The sequence below is a fragment of the Phacochoerus africanus genome, chromosome 2, assembly GCF_016906955.1.
Source record: "Phacochoerus africanus isolate WHEZ1 chromosome 2, ROS_Pafr_v1, whole genome shotgun sequence".
Lineage (NCBI taxonomy): Eukaryota > Metazoa > Chordata > Mammalia > Artiodactyla > Suidae > Phacochoerus > Phacochoerus africanus.
In genome coordinates, this window is record NC_062545.1 from 37,042,215 (window position 1) to 37,060,428 (window position 18,214).

Genomic DNA, 18,214 nt, shown 5'->3' on the forward strand with positions numbered 1-18,214 from the left:
ATAAAGAAAAGAATCATACCACTTAAGATTTCCCAGTATGTGAGGAAAAGGGCACTCACGCTGGTGGTGTATAAACTACTATACATTTTCATGTGCAACCTGTATTTCAAAGCCTTAAATATATCTTTTGACTTGGTAAGACAACCTGAAGGATTTTACAAAGGTGTTTAATGTAGCATTGCTTATAATGGGAAAAAAAAAAATTGGAACAACCTAATTTCCAAACCAGGAACATAATTAAATCAACCAGGAAACACAATGAGGGTGCTAATTATACTGTTCACATAGCTACAATATTATAGTATATAATGTGGAAAAGACATAACATATTAAGCTGGGGAAAGAAGCAAATTGCCAATAGATTCCCTCCCCTTCCCGCTTATCTGTATGTTCAAGTGTTGCTAAAACTATCTAAGCATAATTATTTTCAAGTTTAAAAATACCTAAAAATACCCACAGGCTTTTCCTCTCCCCTTCTCTTATCAGCTTACTTATTACAAAAGTCATACTAACCAATTAATTCACCTTGGATTAAACATTTACACATGATTTGGCAAATTTTACATATAATTCCTGCTGTTTAATTCCATTTCCATCTTATTTATTTTAAAAGCTGGATAGTACACAATCAACTATTAGGAAATATTTCAGAGATTAAGGGATCATAAACTGAAAAAAATTAGAAAAGTTTTATTTTTTTTTTGTCTTTTTGCCATTTCTTGGGCCGCTCCTGAGGCACATGGAGGTTCCCAGGCTAGGGGTCCAATCGGAGCTGTAGCCACCAGCCTACGCCAGAGCCACAGCAACGCGGGATCCGAGCCGCATCTGCAACCTATACCACAGCTCACTGCAACACCGGATCGTTAACCCACTGAGCAAGGACAGGGACCGAACCCGCAACCTCATGGTTCCTAGTCGGATTCGTTAACCACTGTGCCACGACAGGAACTCCAGAAAAGTTTTAATTTGAATAGGAATTATAGGTTCTTTCTAAGACAGGAAATGATCTCTCAGTGTTAGGAAAAAAGACAAAAAGACTTTTTTTTTTACATAGAACAGTATTCAAATGATTGGAATACAATCTATATTAAGTCGCCAGAAAGTGCTGGAAATTATTTTCATAAAATCCTCAGGATAGGAGTTCCCATTGTGGCTCAGTGGTAATGAACCCAACCAGTATCCATAAGGATGTGGGTTTGATCCCTAGCCTCAGTGGGTTAAGGATCCAGTGTTGCTGTGAACAGCTGTGTAGGTCATAGATTCAGCTCAGATCCTGCATGGCTGTGGGTGTGGCGTGATTCCATCCCCAGCCTGGGAACTTCCATATGACACAGATCCAGTCCTAAAAAAAAAAAAAAAAAAAAAAAAAAAGGAGTTCCCGTCGTGGCGCAGTGGTTAACGAATCCGACTAGGAACCATGAGGTTGCGGGTTCGGTCCCTGCCCTTGCTCAGTGGGTTAACGATCCGGCATTGCCGTGAGCTGTGGTGTAGGTTGCAGACGCGGCTTGGATCCCGCGTTGCTGTGGCTCTGGCGTAGGCCGGTGGCTACAGCTCCGATTCAACCCCTAGCCTGGAAACCTCCATATGCCGAGGGAGCGGCCCAAGAAATAGCAACAACAACAAAAAAGACAAAAGACAAAAAAAAAAAGAAAGAAAATTAAAAAAAAAAGAAAAAAAAAAAGAAAATCCTCAGGGTGGTGTTCCAGTCTGATTTACTTGTAACCAGCCCAGTGCCTGCCAGGATGTACACACTCAAAAACTGTTTGTTCAAATATGATCTACTTACTTAACACTCACCATGACCCATTTTTCAAATTAGGAAATCATGTTTCAAATGGATAAATTATCTCATTCTAGGGCCCACAATTCCTAGGGATTGTCACTCATCTCTGTCCAGTGCTGGGGCTCATTATTCCACTGGCCAGAGCAGGGCAGCCCAAGGCTCCATGTCTCTTCCAGAGCAGGACAGGACTCTTTTTATACTTCAGATAGCTTCCAGCAGAGGCTTGCACAAGCAAAGGCGAAAAAATAGATGCTTGTCAATACCAACAATCTTACTGCCTGTGGCACTTTATCAATTTAGGATTATCTTCCAGATAAAATATTCCTTTAGGAACAACAGTGTTGTTTTTTGTTTTATTTTCAAATTGTAGTTTGACTTACACCATTCTATTAGTTTCAGGTGTACAACACAGTGTTTCGATATTTTATACATTATGAAATGACTGCCACAGGAAGTCTAGTTACCATCAAAGTTATCTATCGTAGGTTTTTGATTTTGTGGTTATCATTGGATTCATGTATGTTGACCTATAACTACATCCACTTGTTTTAAAGAGGCAGCCATTTAAATTCAAACACATTCGAAAAGATTTACCCTTTTACCCCCTCTCCCATTTTGTGTTTCTGATGTCATATTTTACATCTTAATGTTTTATCCCTTAACTGTTGTTTATGGTAGTTGATTTTACAACTGCTGATCTTTGAATCTTCGTACTGGCTTATTTAAATGGTTGCTCCACAGCCTTTACTATATATGTGCCTTTACTAGGGGAATTTTCCTTTTCTATAAATTCCAACTCTTGTTGGAGCCCTTTTTTTCCTGGCTGCACTCACAGCGTATGGAAGTTCCCGGGTCAGGGAAAACCCATGCCACAGCAGCATCTCCAGCTGCTGCAGTGAAATGCCAGATGCTTAACCTGTTGCACCACAAGAGAATACATGGACCTTTTCTCCTTAGAGAAGACACTTTGACATCTCTTTTAGGGTAGATTTAATATTGATGAACTGCTTTAGTTTTTGCTTATCTGAGAAGTTCTTGTCTTTTTTTTTTTTTTTACTTTTATTATTATTTTCGTTAATAGTTATTTCCCCAATACAATTTTTTTTGGTCTACTGTACAGCATGGTGACCCAGTACACATACATGTACACATTCTATTTTTGCACATTATCATGCTCCGTCATTAGTGAGTAGACATAGTTCCCAGTGCTACATATCTGAGTTCTTTATCTCTCCCTCTATTCTGAATGATAATCTTGCCAGGGAGAGTATCCTTAGCTATAGGTTTTTCCCTTTTAGCACTCCAAAATTTCATGCCACTCCTTTCTGGCTTGCAAAGTTTCTGCAGACAAATCAGCTGATAGCCTTATGGCAATTCTGTTGTGACATCCTTCTCACTGCCTTTAGAGTTCTCTCTTTAATTTATGCCATTTTAATTATGATGTGTTGGTGTGGGTCTCTTTGGGTTCACTTTGTTTGGGACCCTGTGGGCTTCCTGTACCTGGATATTTGTTTCCTTCTTCAGGTTTGGGAAGTTCTCAGCCATAATTTTATCAAATACACTTTTGACCCTTTTCTCTCCCTTCTCCTTCTGGGACCCCTAATGGTACACCTGATGTTGCCCCAAAGGTCTCTTAAACTGTTCTCATTTTTGTTTTTCTTTTTGCTCTTCTGATTGGGTGATTTCCATCATTCTATCTTCCAGATCACTCATGCATTCCTCTGTATCACCTAGTCTACTGTTAATTCCTTCTAGTGTGCTTTTAATTTCAGCTACTGTAGTCTTCAGTTCTGACTGGTTTTTATATTTTCTAGTTTCTTGTTAAAATTCTCACCCTGTTCATCTATTCTCTTCCCTAGTTCAGTTAGCATTCTTATTACTAATGTTTTGAACTCTTTATCTGATACATTTATGCATCTCTGTGTCATTAGTTTTTTTTTTTTTCAGAGAGTTTTCTTGTTCTTCTGTGTGAAACAAATTCCTCTCTTCTTCCTGTTTTGCTTAACTTTATGAAGTTAGGTGAAACAGTAGGTAGAGGTATACACTGATCTTGAAGGAGTGCCCTTATTTGGGAAAGTCCTGATAACAGTCTGCATGTGGCTCCGGATGGAGAGCTGAATAAAGTGAGCACAGGTCATGTCTTTCCTCAAGGTGTGCTGGCAGCTCTCACCTTGGTGGGTGGTGGAGCTGCCAGTGGAGGGGCTAGAGCCAGAGCCAAGTATGAGCTGGGGCCTCTCCTGGGATCAGTAGCTAAGTACCACCCTACTGGGGGTAGGGACAGGTCCCAAGGTGCTGAAGTAGAAGCCCTGAGGTTCAGGTCTGAGCTGGTTTTGTTCCAAGTATTTGCTGTCCTAGCTTCCAACATTAGCACCTTTGCCCCAGAGGGGAGCAGCATTGGAGCAAGAGGCTGGAAGTGTGAGTTACATGTGTGTATTAGTGGGCTGCAGCACTGTAAATAATGCAGTGAACACTGGATTATATATCTTTTTGAATTAATGTTTTCTTCAGATAAATACCAAGAAGTAGAATTACTGGATCGTATGGTAGTTCTATTTTTAATATTTTTGCAGAACCTCCATACTGTTTACCATAGTGGTTATAACAATTTGCATTCCCACCAATAGCGATGAAGCTTCCCTTTTCCCACATCCTCACCAACATTTTTTACATCTTATATTTTTGATGACAGGCATTCTGACAGGTGTGAGGTCCATAGCTCATCCTGGTTTTGATTTGCATTTCCCTGATGATTAGTGATTTGAGCAACTTTTCACATGCCTGTAGGATATCTGTATATCTTCCTTGGAAAAATGTCTATTCAGATCCTTCACCCACTTTTTAATTGAATTGTTTTCTCTGAGTTATATGAGTTCTTTATGTTTTCAATATTAACCACTTATCGCACATAAAATTTGAAAATATCTTCTTCCAGAAGGTTGCCTTTCCAATTTGTTGATGGTTTACTTTACTGTGAAAAACCTTGTTTGATGTAGTCCCATTAGTTTATTTTTGCCTCTGTTGGCTTTGCCCAAGGGGACATAGCCAAAAAAATATTGCTGAGACCTATGTCAAAGATCTTACTGCTTATGTTTTCCTCAAGGAGTATTATTGTTTCAGGTCTTACATTTACATCTTTAGTTTACTTTGAGTTTATTTTCATATGTGATGTAAGAAAGTGGTACAGTTTTTCCAACACCATTTATTGAAGAGACTGTCTTTGCCTCATATTCTTGTCTCCTTATTTTTAGATTAATTGACCATAACAGTGTGGGTTTATTTGGGGGCTCTCCATTCTGTTCCACTGATCTATGTATGTTTTGTACCAGTGCCATACTGTTTTGATTATGATAGCTTTGCTGTATAGTTTAAAATCAAAAATGTGATGCCCCAGCTTTATTGTTCTTTCTCAAGCTTGCTTTGGTTATTGAGGGGTTTTATGGTACCATAGAAATTTTAAGATTATTTGCTCTATTTCTTTGAAAAATGCTATTGGAATTTTGATAGGTATTGCATTAAACTTGTAGTATGGATATTTTAACAATATTAATTTTTCCAAATAAGGAGCATGGGATAGCTTTCCATTTATTTGTGCCTTCAATTTCTTTTATCAATGTCTTACAGTTTTCAGCATTCAAGTCTTTCACTTCCTTGGTTAAGTTTATAAATAGGCATTTTATTCTCTTTAATACAATCATAATTGGAATTTTCTTAAATTCTTTCTGATAATTTATTATGAATATATAAAAATGCAACTGCTTTTTTATATTGGTTTTTGTATTCTGAAACTTTACTGAATCATTTACTAGTTTTTATTGGTGGAGTCTTTTGGGTTTTCTATATATGATATTGTGTTATCTACAAATTGTGCAGTTTTAGCTCTTCCTTTCCAGTTTAGATGCCTTTTCTTTTTCTTGTCTGATTGCTATAGTTAGGACTTTTAATACTATGTTGAATAAAAGTGGCAAAAATGGGTATCCTTGTTTTGTTCCTAACCTTAGAGAAAAGCTTTTCAACTGAAGTGAGTCTTTTGTAAGTAGTATATAGATGGGTCTTGTGCATTTTTTTAAAAAAATACATTCAACCATGCTGTCTTTCATGATTGGAACATTTAGTCCAACTAAAGTGATTATTGATAGATATGTACTTATAGCCATTTCTTCCCACTGTTTTCTAGGTGTTTTTGTATTTCTTCTCTGTCCCCTTCTACTCTTGGTCTCTTCCCCTGTGGTTTAGTACTTTTCCTTAGTGCTATGTTTAGGTTCCTTTCTCTTTTTGTGTCTCTATTGTAGGTTTTTAATTAATTATTTATTTATTTTTTTGTCTTTTTGTCTTTTTAGGGCCACACCCACAGCATACGGAGGTTCCCAGGCTAGGGATCCAATTGGAGCTATAGCCGCCGGCCTATGCCACGGCCACAGCAACAACGGATCCAAGCCATGTCTGTGACCTACACCACAGCTCATAGCAGCACAGACTCCTTAACCCACTGAGCGAGGCCAGGGCTCAAACCTGCATCCTCATGGATGCTAGTTGGGCTCACTAACCACTGAGCCACAATAGGAACTCCTTTTATTTTATTATTTATTCATTTTTGTCTTTTTAGGGCCACACCCATGGCACATGGAGGTTCCCAGGCTAGGGGTCCAATTGGAGCTGTAGCCATAGGCCTACCCCACGGCCATAGCAAAGTCATATTGTAGGTTTTTGTTTGTGGTACTATGAGGATCATACATATTGACCTATGTATTTGTGTGTGTGTGTGTGTGTGAGTTATACGTGTGTATTATATGCATGTGTATCATTGATTTTAATCTGATAGTCACTTAAGTTCAAACATATCCCCAAAGCACATTTCTACAACTTCCCTCCACATGTTATGTTTTTGACATCCTCTTTTAACTTTCATTTTGTGTATTCCTTAACTATTTATTGCAGTGACAGTTGATTTTCCTCACTTTATCTTTTAACCTTCATATTAGCTTTTGAAGTAGTTAATCCTCCACTGCCTTTATTACTTATTTGCCTTTACCAGTAAGATTTTTTTTCTTACATATATTTTTAAATTTCTAATTATGGCCTTTTCTATTTAAAGACCTTTTAACATTTCTTGTAAGGCCTTTTAAACAGTGATTAATTTCTTTAGTTTTTGCTTGTCTGGGAAGCTCTGTTTCTCACCTTCAATTCTAAATGATAACCTTGCTGGGTAGAGTATTCTTGATTGTATGTATTTTTCTTTTCTACACTTTAAATATACCCTACTATTCCTTCTGGCTTACAAAGTTTCTCCTGGAAAATCAGTGGATAGCCTCATAGGCTTCCCTTGTGACTAGTTGTTTTTCTCTTGCTGCCTTCAAAATTCCCTTTAACGTCTGTCTACCTTTTTAATTGTGATATATCTTGGTTATAGATGTCTTTAGGTTCATCTTTCTTGGGATTCTGTGATTTCTGGATCTGGATGTCTGTTTCCCTCCCCAGATTAGGAAAGTTTTCTGCCATTATATCTTCAGCTAAGTTTTCTGCCATTTTCTCTCTCCTTTTTCTGGGACCCTTCCTAGGCAAATGTTAGCATATTCAATGTTGTCCCAGAGGTCCCTCAAACTATCCTCAATTAATTTCTTTTTGATGTTCTTATTGGGTTATTTCCATTATGTCTTCCAGATCACTGAACTATTCTTCTGTATCATCTAATCTGATGTTGATTCCCTTTAGGGTATTTTTCTTTTCTTCTTCTCTCTTTTTTTTTTTGTCTTTTGTCTTGTCTTTTATAGGGCTGCACCCGAGGCATATGGAGATTCCCAGGCTAGGGATCTAATTGGAGCTGTTACTGCTGGCCTACGCCAGAGCCACAGTAATGCCAGATCCAAGCATCTGTGACCTACACCACAGCTCACAGAAACACCAGATCCTTAACCCACTGAGAGAGGCCAGGGATCAAACCCACAACCTCGTGATTCCTAGTCAGGTTCGTTTCCACTGTGCCATGAAGGGAACTCCCTAGTGTATTTTTCATTTCTGTTACTATATTCTTCAACTCCGATTGGTTTATTCTTATATTTTCTAACTCTTTTTTGAAGTTTTCACTGTGTTCTTCCATTATTCTCCCGAGTTCAGTGAGCATCTTTATAAACACTACTTTGAACATTTTATCAGGTAAATTACCTATGTCCATTTCATTAGGGTTTTTCTGGGGATTTACCTTATTCTTTTGTTTGGGACATAATCCATTGTCTCTTCATTTTGTTTGACTTTATCTATTTGTTTCCATGAATTGAATGAAACAGCTACCTCTACCAGTCTTGAAGGTATGTTCTTGTGTAGTCATATCTGCTGTGTAGACTCGGTGGCTCTGGCAGGCTAGATAGAGCAAGTACAGGCAAGGATGTTTTGGGGTGTGTTCACTGGGGCCACCTTGACAGGATGGCTGGAGCTGGAGAGAGCTTGGGCTATTATGGCTGATAATCACTTTTTAAATGGCATATCATCCCCAGTATAATAGTCCAATACTTACAATGTTTCTCAATTTCATCCCTCAGGGAATATTTGGCAAGGCTGAGAGACACTTTTGGTTGTCACAATTGGAGATGTACTACTGTCGTCTAGTAGATAAAGATGACTGATGCTGCTAAACATCCTGCTGTGCACAGGATTTCCCCTCAAAGAATTATGCAGCTAAACTTATGCAGCTAAACCCTCAGTAGTGCTAAGGTTGAGAAATCCTGTACTACATGATTAAAATAAGGAATTATCCACTGTCTTGATGTTTAATTTATCAAGAAGAAAGCAGGAAAAGCCTGGATGCCCTAGGTTTATAAGTTAAATTCTGGATACTGTGCACATCTCTCAAACACACCACTGTCACCCGTAGCTGATTCAAGAGAAGCACATGATTCTGCAAATTGCATTGGCGACAGGAAGGGTTTAAAGTTGGTATGTACTTTATCCTCAGTGAATGTGGACAGATCTCAAATAGAAAAATATGAGTGTGCTTCTAAAAACACTACCAGCTTTTCTGGATCCATGATGGTCTTAGCTCTCTTGACAACTTCTACCAAGTTAAATAAAGCTATTATGTATTTAGGCAGTTCTTAACTACACATGACTGATTTCTAGGGTCTAAAATTTTAATAACTGATGTTACAGGGGAAAAAGTCCACCAAAAACAAAGGATATAAATAGAGACCATACGCAGGACTCCATCATTGCTCCCCCTGCCTTCAACTGTTCCCAGCCTTGTACTTTGGGGACTATTCATTCAGTGACAGCATTGAGGAAGCCATAAAGCACATTATAAATGATGAAGGAATGTTTTAGTAGACTTAATTTCTTAGTAATAATAATAATAAAGGAAAAAATCTTTTAAAAGTATTAGGAACATAGAGAGGAATAGTGAAACATGTTTTTGAACATATGTCAACAGGAAAACATTAATCTCCTATGACAAAGAGCTATAGTGCGTTGCACTAGTTGAAACCTGCCAATGAGAGTAATTGTCACCTCTAGAAGGTCTATGAGAGTACCCTGTGACCTAGGAAAAAAGCCACTGCTAGGTGACTTCACTCTGCTACAAAAAGTCCAATGATCCAAGGATCCATTAAAAAGAAAGGCAAGTAGAAATGCTCAGTTTGATGTACTAAGGGAATCCAGAAATTATCAAAGAGTGAGAAAAGCACCACAGGCCACTACCTACCTCCTTAAGGACTTCATTGAGCCTAAAATCCTAAGGAATTTCATCAAGTGGAAATAAAAATGAACTTTCCTTATTTCTCATTGTCTTGGAGTGCTGAGTGGAAATGCCTGGATGGAATTTCTTCATTTTTTCCCAATCTTAAACTAAAATGTAGCTTCCTTTAGGATAGTAGAGGCGGAAATATATAAAGGAACAACTGAAAAAAATTTCCTAACATCTACACACATAGGAAAAAATCAGCATAGTGAGATATAATGTCTCCCAGAAAATCTTTGGTTAATTAATAATTAGTTTAAGAAAGAAAACTAAGTATGTCAGGTTATTTGCTAGCCTAAGAGAGGTAAGTCATGGACACTATAAAATGCAATATAGGCATTCCCACTGTGGCTCAGTGGGTTAAGAACTCAACTAGCATCCATGAGGATGAGGGTTGTTTTTTTGTTTTTGTTTTTTTGTCTTTTTGCTATTTCTTTGGGCCGCTCCCGCGGCATATGGAGGTTCCCAGGCTAGGGGTCTAATCGGAGCTGTAGCCACTGGCCTATGCCAGAGCCACAGCAACACGGGATCCAAGCCGCGTCTGCAACCTACACCACAACTCACGGCAACGCTGGATCCTTAACCCACTGAGCAAGGGCAGGGACCGAACCCGCAATCTCATGGTTCCTAGTCGGATTCGTTAACCACTGCGCCACGACGGGAACTCCAGGATGAGGGTTTGATCCCTGACCTTGCTCAGTGAGTTAAGGATCTGGTGTTGCCACAAGCTGTGGCATAGGCCATAGAGGCAGTTTGAATTCCACATTGCTGTGGCTGTGGTGTAGACCAGCAGCTGCACTCTGACTGGACCCTTAGCCTGGGAATTTCCATATGTGGCAGGTGTAGCCCTAAACAGAAACCCACCCCCACTTCCCCAAAAAAAACAACGTAATAGAATTCAACACATGACCTACTTTAAAAAGCTCACAAAAACTACTTGTATATAAGGTCCAAGAGAAGTACTATTCCAACATTATGGATTTATACCGGATTAAAGAATGACAGTAAAATAACTATATGTGTCTGACTGCAAAAACTACTCTAGAAGATTCCTTGGTACATACAGTCTCATTAAATAAAATTGAAAAAAAAAACCCTAATTTCCTTATATCGTATTTTTTTCCAGAGGAAAAAAAAATGATGTATGGTAAGTAGTTTTTCCAGTAGACCAGGAAATCCACATAACCTAAATGTGGCTGAAAGTTTCAGTGCTTTGTTTTCCCTATCTATAAAATCAGGAATTGGCCTAAACGCTAAGGTATTGTTGATCTATGAAATCTGTTTCTACAACTCTGATTTTAACAGGGCTTCAGAAGTTTATTATTTAAAAGTATTTTAAACAGAAGCAATGTGAAAGACACGCATTTTCTATCTCTACATAGTTTATTTTTTATTTATTTATTTTTTTTGGTCTTTTTTTTGCTATTTCTTTGGGCCGCTTCCGTGGCACATGGAGGCTCCCAGGCTAGGGGTCTAATCGGAGCTGTAGCCACAGGCCTACGCCAGAGCCACAGCAACTCGGGATCAGAGCCGCATCTGCAACCTATACCACAGCTCACGGCAATGCCGGATCGTTAACCCACTGAACAAGGGCAGGGACCGAACCCGCAACCTCATGGTTCCTAGTCGGATTCGTTAACCACTGAGCCACGACGGGAACTCCTCTCTACATAGTTTAATGTTTCAATGGGATAGTTTAAAGTTTCAATGAGATAGTATTGAGTTTGCAAGCATAGGGAGAGAAGTATATTTTATAAATTCAAAACAAATTACTTTTAACATCTATGTTAACATAGGTTTGTGTCTAAGACAGAAAAGATATTAGCAAACGCATTAATTAAAACCCTTTTCACTCTTTTCACATTAAACTATGACTTATTAAAATCAGGCAACTTTTGATGAGCACTATCATTCTGAGTGCTAATCAGCCTAAACATGTGCTTATGCCTGGAATTTAATTTTGCCCTATGAAAGACTAATGCTGAAGGAAGCTGAGTGTATTTGTTCTTGGTAGCTATGTTAGCCAAAAGGTCTGCCCAGATGATGATACTTGATGACTAGTCAGGAAAAGGAAAAATGTCTGAGTTTAACAACTTTGAAAACTAATTGCAAGGCCTTTGTAAAGATACTTTTATTCTATCACATTGAAAAGAAAAACTTTTTTTTTTCTAAAAATAATGTTTCCTAAATATTTATATCATAAAGATGTCCTCAGTGATGTACTGCTAAAGATTGTCTATGCCACTATTCCTGCTATCCTAGACTGGCACATCACCAAAAAAAAAAGCCTTCCTTTGTCAGTTTGAAAATACCAATCTCTTGAGAGGTACCTAGCCCCTTGAGCTCACCCAGGTGATCTCATGATGTCACGTTTCTCACGCTGCTTGCTAAGCCACAGATACTTTCTTCATAAAGAAAAAGTAATCTTTGGAGTTCCCATCATGGCACAGGGGAAATGAATCCAACTAGGAACCATGAGATGAGGGCTCGATCTCTGGCCTCGCTCAGTGGGTTAGGGATCTGGCATTGCTGTGAGCTGTGGTATAGGTCACCAAAGTGGCTCGGATCCCTCATTGCTGTGGCTGTGGTGTAGGCCAGCAATTGTAGCTACGATTCGACTCCTAGCCTGGGAATTTCCATATGCCTCCAGTGCGGCCCTAAAAAGCCAAAAAAGAGAGAGAGAGAGAGAGAAAGCAATCTTTATTCCCCCCCAGAATAATGGGCATTTTAAAACCATGCCTCTCTACTGCACTTGGGGTTTGGATCTGTTCCATCACACTCCTTTATTTCCAACAGACTAGCACTTGCGAATATCCCAATCTTCCTTCATTTAAAATTCAACTGGGTAGAAAGTTTTAAAAGTGGTTCAGCACACAGTACCTGTAGTGACCCCAAATTTGCTATATTGAGGCTACCCTTTAGCAGAAAGCTCCTGAAATAATACCCTTCTAGAAATTCCAAAATGTACAATTAAGAGAAATTTAAGCATTAAATTTCAGGAATAAAATTAAGTATTCCAAGATTAAATTAAAAATCAAGAGGCAAGTAGAATTTAACTGACCACCAGATTTCCCATTCTAGCCCACACCTACCTCTCCCGAGGAACAGCAAACCAGTATTCTGGTTGCTTTCTTCGTTTGCCATACTGCTGGACCATGGCTGCAGTGTGAGTGGCAAAGGACTTTCTCATTGGTTTTCCTACTTTAATGCACAGAAACATGGGTGGAGTCTTACTTTTCTCTTCTTTTGAAGGAAGTATATCTGAATCACACATCAAAAAAAAAAAAAAAAAAAAAAACCCTTCCTCATTATTGACAATATTGGTGATAGTAAAACATTTCAGCTTACATAGAATAGTGTCCAGTCCTCTCTTAAAGGTGAAAAGTGAAAACATTTAACACAAACATCATCATATTAGGACTAATTAAGTTGTTCAAACTTTTAGCACAAAAGGAAAAAGCTATGGATATTACAGGTTGGTTTACATCATACCCAGATGCTACAAACTAGGAATAAGGATAAAAACCAACACTACAGCAAAGAGTGTACCCTAACCCAAAGGGTACATATGAATGAACAGTACTGAGGACCTAATCACACCATAATGCAATTCGGTTTAGAACTGAAATAGCTTCAAAAAGCTTTTAAACTCCTTTAGATTTAGAAATTCAAAGTGAAAATGGAAGTGACTTGAAAGAGTTAAAAAGGTACATGACTTTTGAGATTGAATGTTCAAAACAGACAGCATATATTGCTAATTTTTCCCTATTACAGGCAACCCTTGAACAGCAAGGGTTTAAAGGTGCTGAACCCACATGGTTAAAAATCCATGTATAACTCAACTTTAGAGTCGGCCCTCCATATCCCCCCTCCATGGATTCAACCAACCATGGATAGTATAGCACTGTGTTTCATATTTCTTGAAAAAAAAAGTCTGTGTGTAAATGGACCTGTTCAAACTCCTCTAATTTGAAAACACTGTTCTCAAATAATTTGTACTACTTCTGCTACTGCATGTGCAAATTTTATTTATTTTTTTTATTTTTGGCCACACTCACAGCACGTGGAAGTTTCCAGGCCAGGGATTGAACCCACACCACAGACCTTAATCTGCTGTACCACAAGGGAACTTCCTGCACATGCAGATTTTAAAAAGGCAGCTATATAGGCGTACTTTGGAGATATTGTGGGTTTGGTTCCAGACCACTACAACAAGGTAAATATCACAATCAAATGAGTTAACACCCTTTTTTCTGGTTTCCCAGTGCATGGAAAAGTTATGTTTATACTCTACTTTAGTCTATTAAATGTGCAATAGCATTGTGTATAAAAAAATACATACCTTAAAGAATCGTTTATTGTTAAAAAATGCTATAATCTAAGCCTTCCCTTCTGTGGTTGTAACGAAGATCACTGATGATATATATACATATATAAAGATCATCATAACAAATACAATAATGAAAAAGTCTGAAGTAATTGTAAGAATTACCAAAATGTGACACAGAAAATGAAGTGAGCAAATGCTGTTGAAAAAAGAACTTGCTTGACACAGATCTTTGATTTTTGTTAAAAAAAAAAAAATTAAAAATGGCTTACCTTCAATGGGTACCTGAATTCTCTTTAATAGCCATAACTGAATTTCAGATTTATTATCCATTTGTGCACCTTGGCAGCTATTATCCAGAGTCGATTCCAAAGAGGAGTCTGGATAGTCTTTATTCATGTTTTCTTCTGTAGCAGAGCCCAGTTGCAATGGAAGAGATGCTCTTTCTTTCACCTGGGTTTTATCTGGCTCTTTAGTGCCTTTAATTGGGGGATCACCTTCTTGGGGAAGAGAACTACTGAGCGTGATGTCTATTCCCACTGGCTCAATATTTCTGTCATCATGTAATTCGTCCTTCTGCGAGTTATCAGATAACTGGGTCCCTTCCTTGTTCTTATTAAGGTAATATTCGATAAGTTTAACTTTATCTAGATCTTCATGTATGTTCAGCGTGTTTTCCACCTGGCTCTCTGGGGAACCAGACTGCTTGTCTACCTCTGGCATCATATCTTGCTTCTCACAGGTTTCTAAATCTAGGGCTCCCTTCAGTTCAGCATCACACTCTGTTCCTGAAAAGTTCTGGGCTGACTGTACCTGTGTTTCCATAGTTGAACTGATTTTTTGTGGTTTCGTCTTCCTTAGCTCCTCTGGGTCAAGAGAAAGGCACTCCTTTGAAGTGTCTGTTTTGTCCATTCCACTATCAGTTTGAGAAGAAAGTTCTTCTAAGTCAACAAAGTCATCATCTTCCCCTAAAAGAGAATTTTCTTTGGCTATAGATTTAAATGCAGCCCGAGTGTCAGAAGATGCCGTGCTGACGTTAGCCACTGGGATAGATCTGGTGGTCGCCTCTGCAGAGGACTCTAGTTTCTTTAACTTGCCTGAGCCAGAGATATCTGAGGGCCTCGATTGCGTGTATTCTGTTGACTTCTCTAAAGGTCTTGTTGATTTAGAATCTGAAGTGATGGCTCTCTCTACATCCTGCTGCCGTTTTTCTTTGTTGAGAGATTTGAACTTACTGAATGGGTTGATATCCTTTTCCGAAGCCAGGTCTTCCCATTCTCCAGGCCTGTACAGAGGACAAAGATCCTGAGGTAGGTCACTGTGGGGGGAGAAATGGTGGGTGCACATGGAATGTTAAAAACAAAAACCAAAGCAAAATGGATGAAAAGCAAAAACTCAAACAAAACCCAACCAAAAACCAAAACGTAAATACACCACAACTTAAAATTTATGTTTAAAGGACTTTGCAATAAGGAAATAAAATCAAGAAACTGACTTCAGAATGAAAAATAAATCAACTAAAAAGAGTGGTGAAACAAAGAACCATGAGCGTTGTTGGCATGTCCTATTAGAAGCAAATGAATGGCATTTGAGGTCATTTATGAACATGGAGATGTCACCCACCAGATTTTTAATGATGAAATAATGTCTCTGACGTTCATGAAGGACAAAGGAGAGGGAACGTTTTAGGAGTATGACAAATTCCTTAAACAGTCAAGGCTTTTCCTTTTTACGAGCACAATATACAAACCAACTACATTAGTTCTGAATGGCTCACTGGCTGAGTAGTTCTACAAAGTGACCAACACTGAACCCTAATTCCGGGTTTCATGGTCTAGGATCTGATGCTTCCAATTAGAGACATCCTCCTTCTGTTCCTGAGGGAGATGCAAGAGGATGTTTCCTCTACTCTTGTGATATCGAGCACCTGCTCCATTTTACAGTTTAAAAATTTATAGAAAAGCAAACCAAGTATGAAATTTATGTGAGTTAATATAAGTAAGAGCTTAACTCTTTCATTTTATTACAATAGCATTTTAACTTTATAGCCACGAGCAACTGTTTTATCAGCTAAAACATACTACCCTGGGACACAGTTAATTGTTTTCCTTAGTAACAGATGTTGTACTACCCAGATTTGAATTACACAAAAGTATTAATTAAACATGTTCTCCAAAGTGTACAATAAATTGTCAAGAAACATTTTAAACTGTGATTGGATATATCTTGAGCAATCTGTTATTTTCACTCATCTCAGTGGCGATACTGGGTTAAAACACAGATATAAAAACCCTTTTCAAAAATAACGTTTTCAAATTTCAGAAATAAATTTTCTAGAAAGGCTAGATCATACGCAGGTAACATTTTATTATTCTGGCTTTGATATAATCATGACAATAAAGCAACAAATTGCCAGGAACTTCTCAAATTATAAGACTGTCTCCCCAAAGTTACTCAAAAAATCACTTACATGGAATGTGCATGCTTTTACCAATGTAAAATAAAAGCCTGTGTAATTGTTAGGATCTGACAAATGCTTCAAGGAGCGTCTTTAATTCATAATTCATTTCAATTCAATAACCATTCATTGAGTCCCTAAATGCCACATGCTAAAAGATAATTGTGACAGGGTCTCTGTTCTACAAAACCTCCATACACAAAAATGTTCTGCCCAACATGAGCATCCCACAAGACATTAAAGATACTTCAAATAAATTAGTGTAATGTAGTATAATTTCCATTTTCAGACCCCAAATTTAAGCTGGGCATATTAAAGGCTTTAAAAAGTCCTATAACAAAGGAGCCCAGCTCTTCACATACTTAATTAGCAGATCATTTAAAAAGACTGTCTTCCGTGAAAACTCAAGCCCCTTTCTCCTCTCTCTAGCTAGCTTGATCCCCACAAAGAATGCATTTGACCGCATGCTAATCACCCTCTTATATCACCTTCTGGTCTACCCCTCCCTTCTTGTTCTACCTAATCCAAGCCAGGATTAATTTAGCCATCTGTTTTTTCTGCATTGCAGCTGCCAAGCTCTGCTGGGGCAAAGTACATACAGGTGTCAACTGGATCTGCTGTTCATTAATGTTTTCTAGACTCAGTCAAGCATCTACTGATGACCAATCACTCCCTCGGTTGTTGCCTTCCCAGTTTCCGTGGCAAGTGAAGTTACAAAACATCTTCCACAAAATATACAAAGCCTTAAAATGGGGATGGAGAGATTTTACACATACGCACACCTTTAAAAACTATTTGCATGTGGCGGCTAGATAATTGGCACTTGTTTTACCACACAACTTCAAATAATGAAATTTAAACTACTTTAAACTGGGAAATAGCTGATGGATTTCCGAAATCGATACCAAGTTCATTTCACACTGATTCCACTAACACATTCTATTCTGCTCATTGGTGCACATATTGTTCATTAGACAAAAATATCTTTATAGACCTGCATCCCACAGCAGGAACCACTGTATAACTCTGAAATAACAGCAACACAACTGGAGCCAATTCTCAACTCCTCTCTTTCCCATCAGCTCCAGCGTTAACCCTGGATTGTTAAACACAATCTCACATTGAGAGAAATCTTTCCGTAAGGATATACCTTCCCTATTATTAAAAGAATAGTTAACATCCTAAGCTAAAGGTGTGCAATAGTATTATTCTATTAGAAGCCATCACTGGGCAAGAAATGCGCCCATCTACCTGGCCATCCACTTCCGAACTTAACTGTATCCTTACCTACTTACTCTTATCTTCTTTCCTCTTGTCACAAAGAACCCCATATTCATACTTCCTTTCAAAACCACCTCTTTCACTCTCTTATCATCAAGGATTCCAAAGCAGCTGGATACTCCTTCACATGGGTTTCATGGAATTAGGGGTGCACTTCTGTGTTTTGGGGCCATTCAATTACCACTCTGTCCACCTGTCATCCCCAGTAGACCCACACACATTTATATCCTTGCCACACAAGAGGCATGCACTAAGATGCATGAGAAGCCTCAATCTGCATGGATAAAAGATTCCCACAGAATAATGAACAGAGAGTTTTGGATATGAATTGAAGGTTCAAAGAAATCATCTATACGTATGAGGCCCCAGGCTATTGTCTAAGAGTTTTTGGTATATCAATGCTTTTAGTTCTTGTAACAGTTCTGCAAGCTGAAAAATACTGTTAAATCCATTTTACAGATGAGAAAACTGACGCTTGAGATTGAGTCACTCATAAAGTTCATGGAGCCATAAATGCTAGAGCCAGAGAAACTCAGGCAGTGTGGCTCCAGACCTCATCATCATGCAGGACTGTCTCCTAAACCTCTGGCTTAGACACTTCAGCCAGAGCTTAGAAACCACCTTGGTGTCCATGTTCTGATG

At 38.4% G+C, this 18,214-nt stretch overlaps 1 protein-coding gene across 13 annotated transcripts in view; it reads right to left on the reverse strand.

The window, feature by feature from the left end:
* NCOA7 (nuclear receptor coactivator 7) overlaps positions 1-18,214 on the reverse strand; it is a 151,814-nt gene that overhangs the window by 34,809 nt on the left and 98,791 nt on the right. For 12 of the 13 annotated variants that reach the window (XR_007132025.1, XM_047759289.1, XM_047759223.1 and 9 more), the window contains 2 exons: positions 14,106-15,151; positions 12,599-12,767 (listed from right to left, as the gene is read on the reverse strand). Coding sequence is in view for 12 of the 13 variants with exons in the window: in XM_047759289.1 (XP_047615245.1) it covers positions 12,599-12,767; positions 14,106-15,151 (1,215 nt within the window). In the remaining variant the exon portion in view is untranslated. The remainder of the gene's footprint in view (positions 1-12,598; positions 12,768-14,105; positions 15,152-18,214) is intronic. The other variant, XM_047759297.1, reaches the window with a different exon arrangement.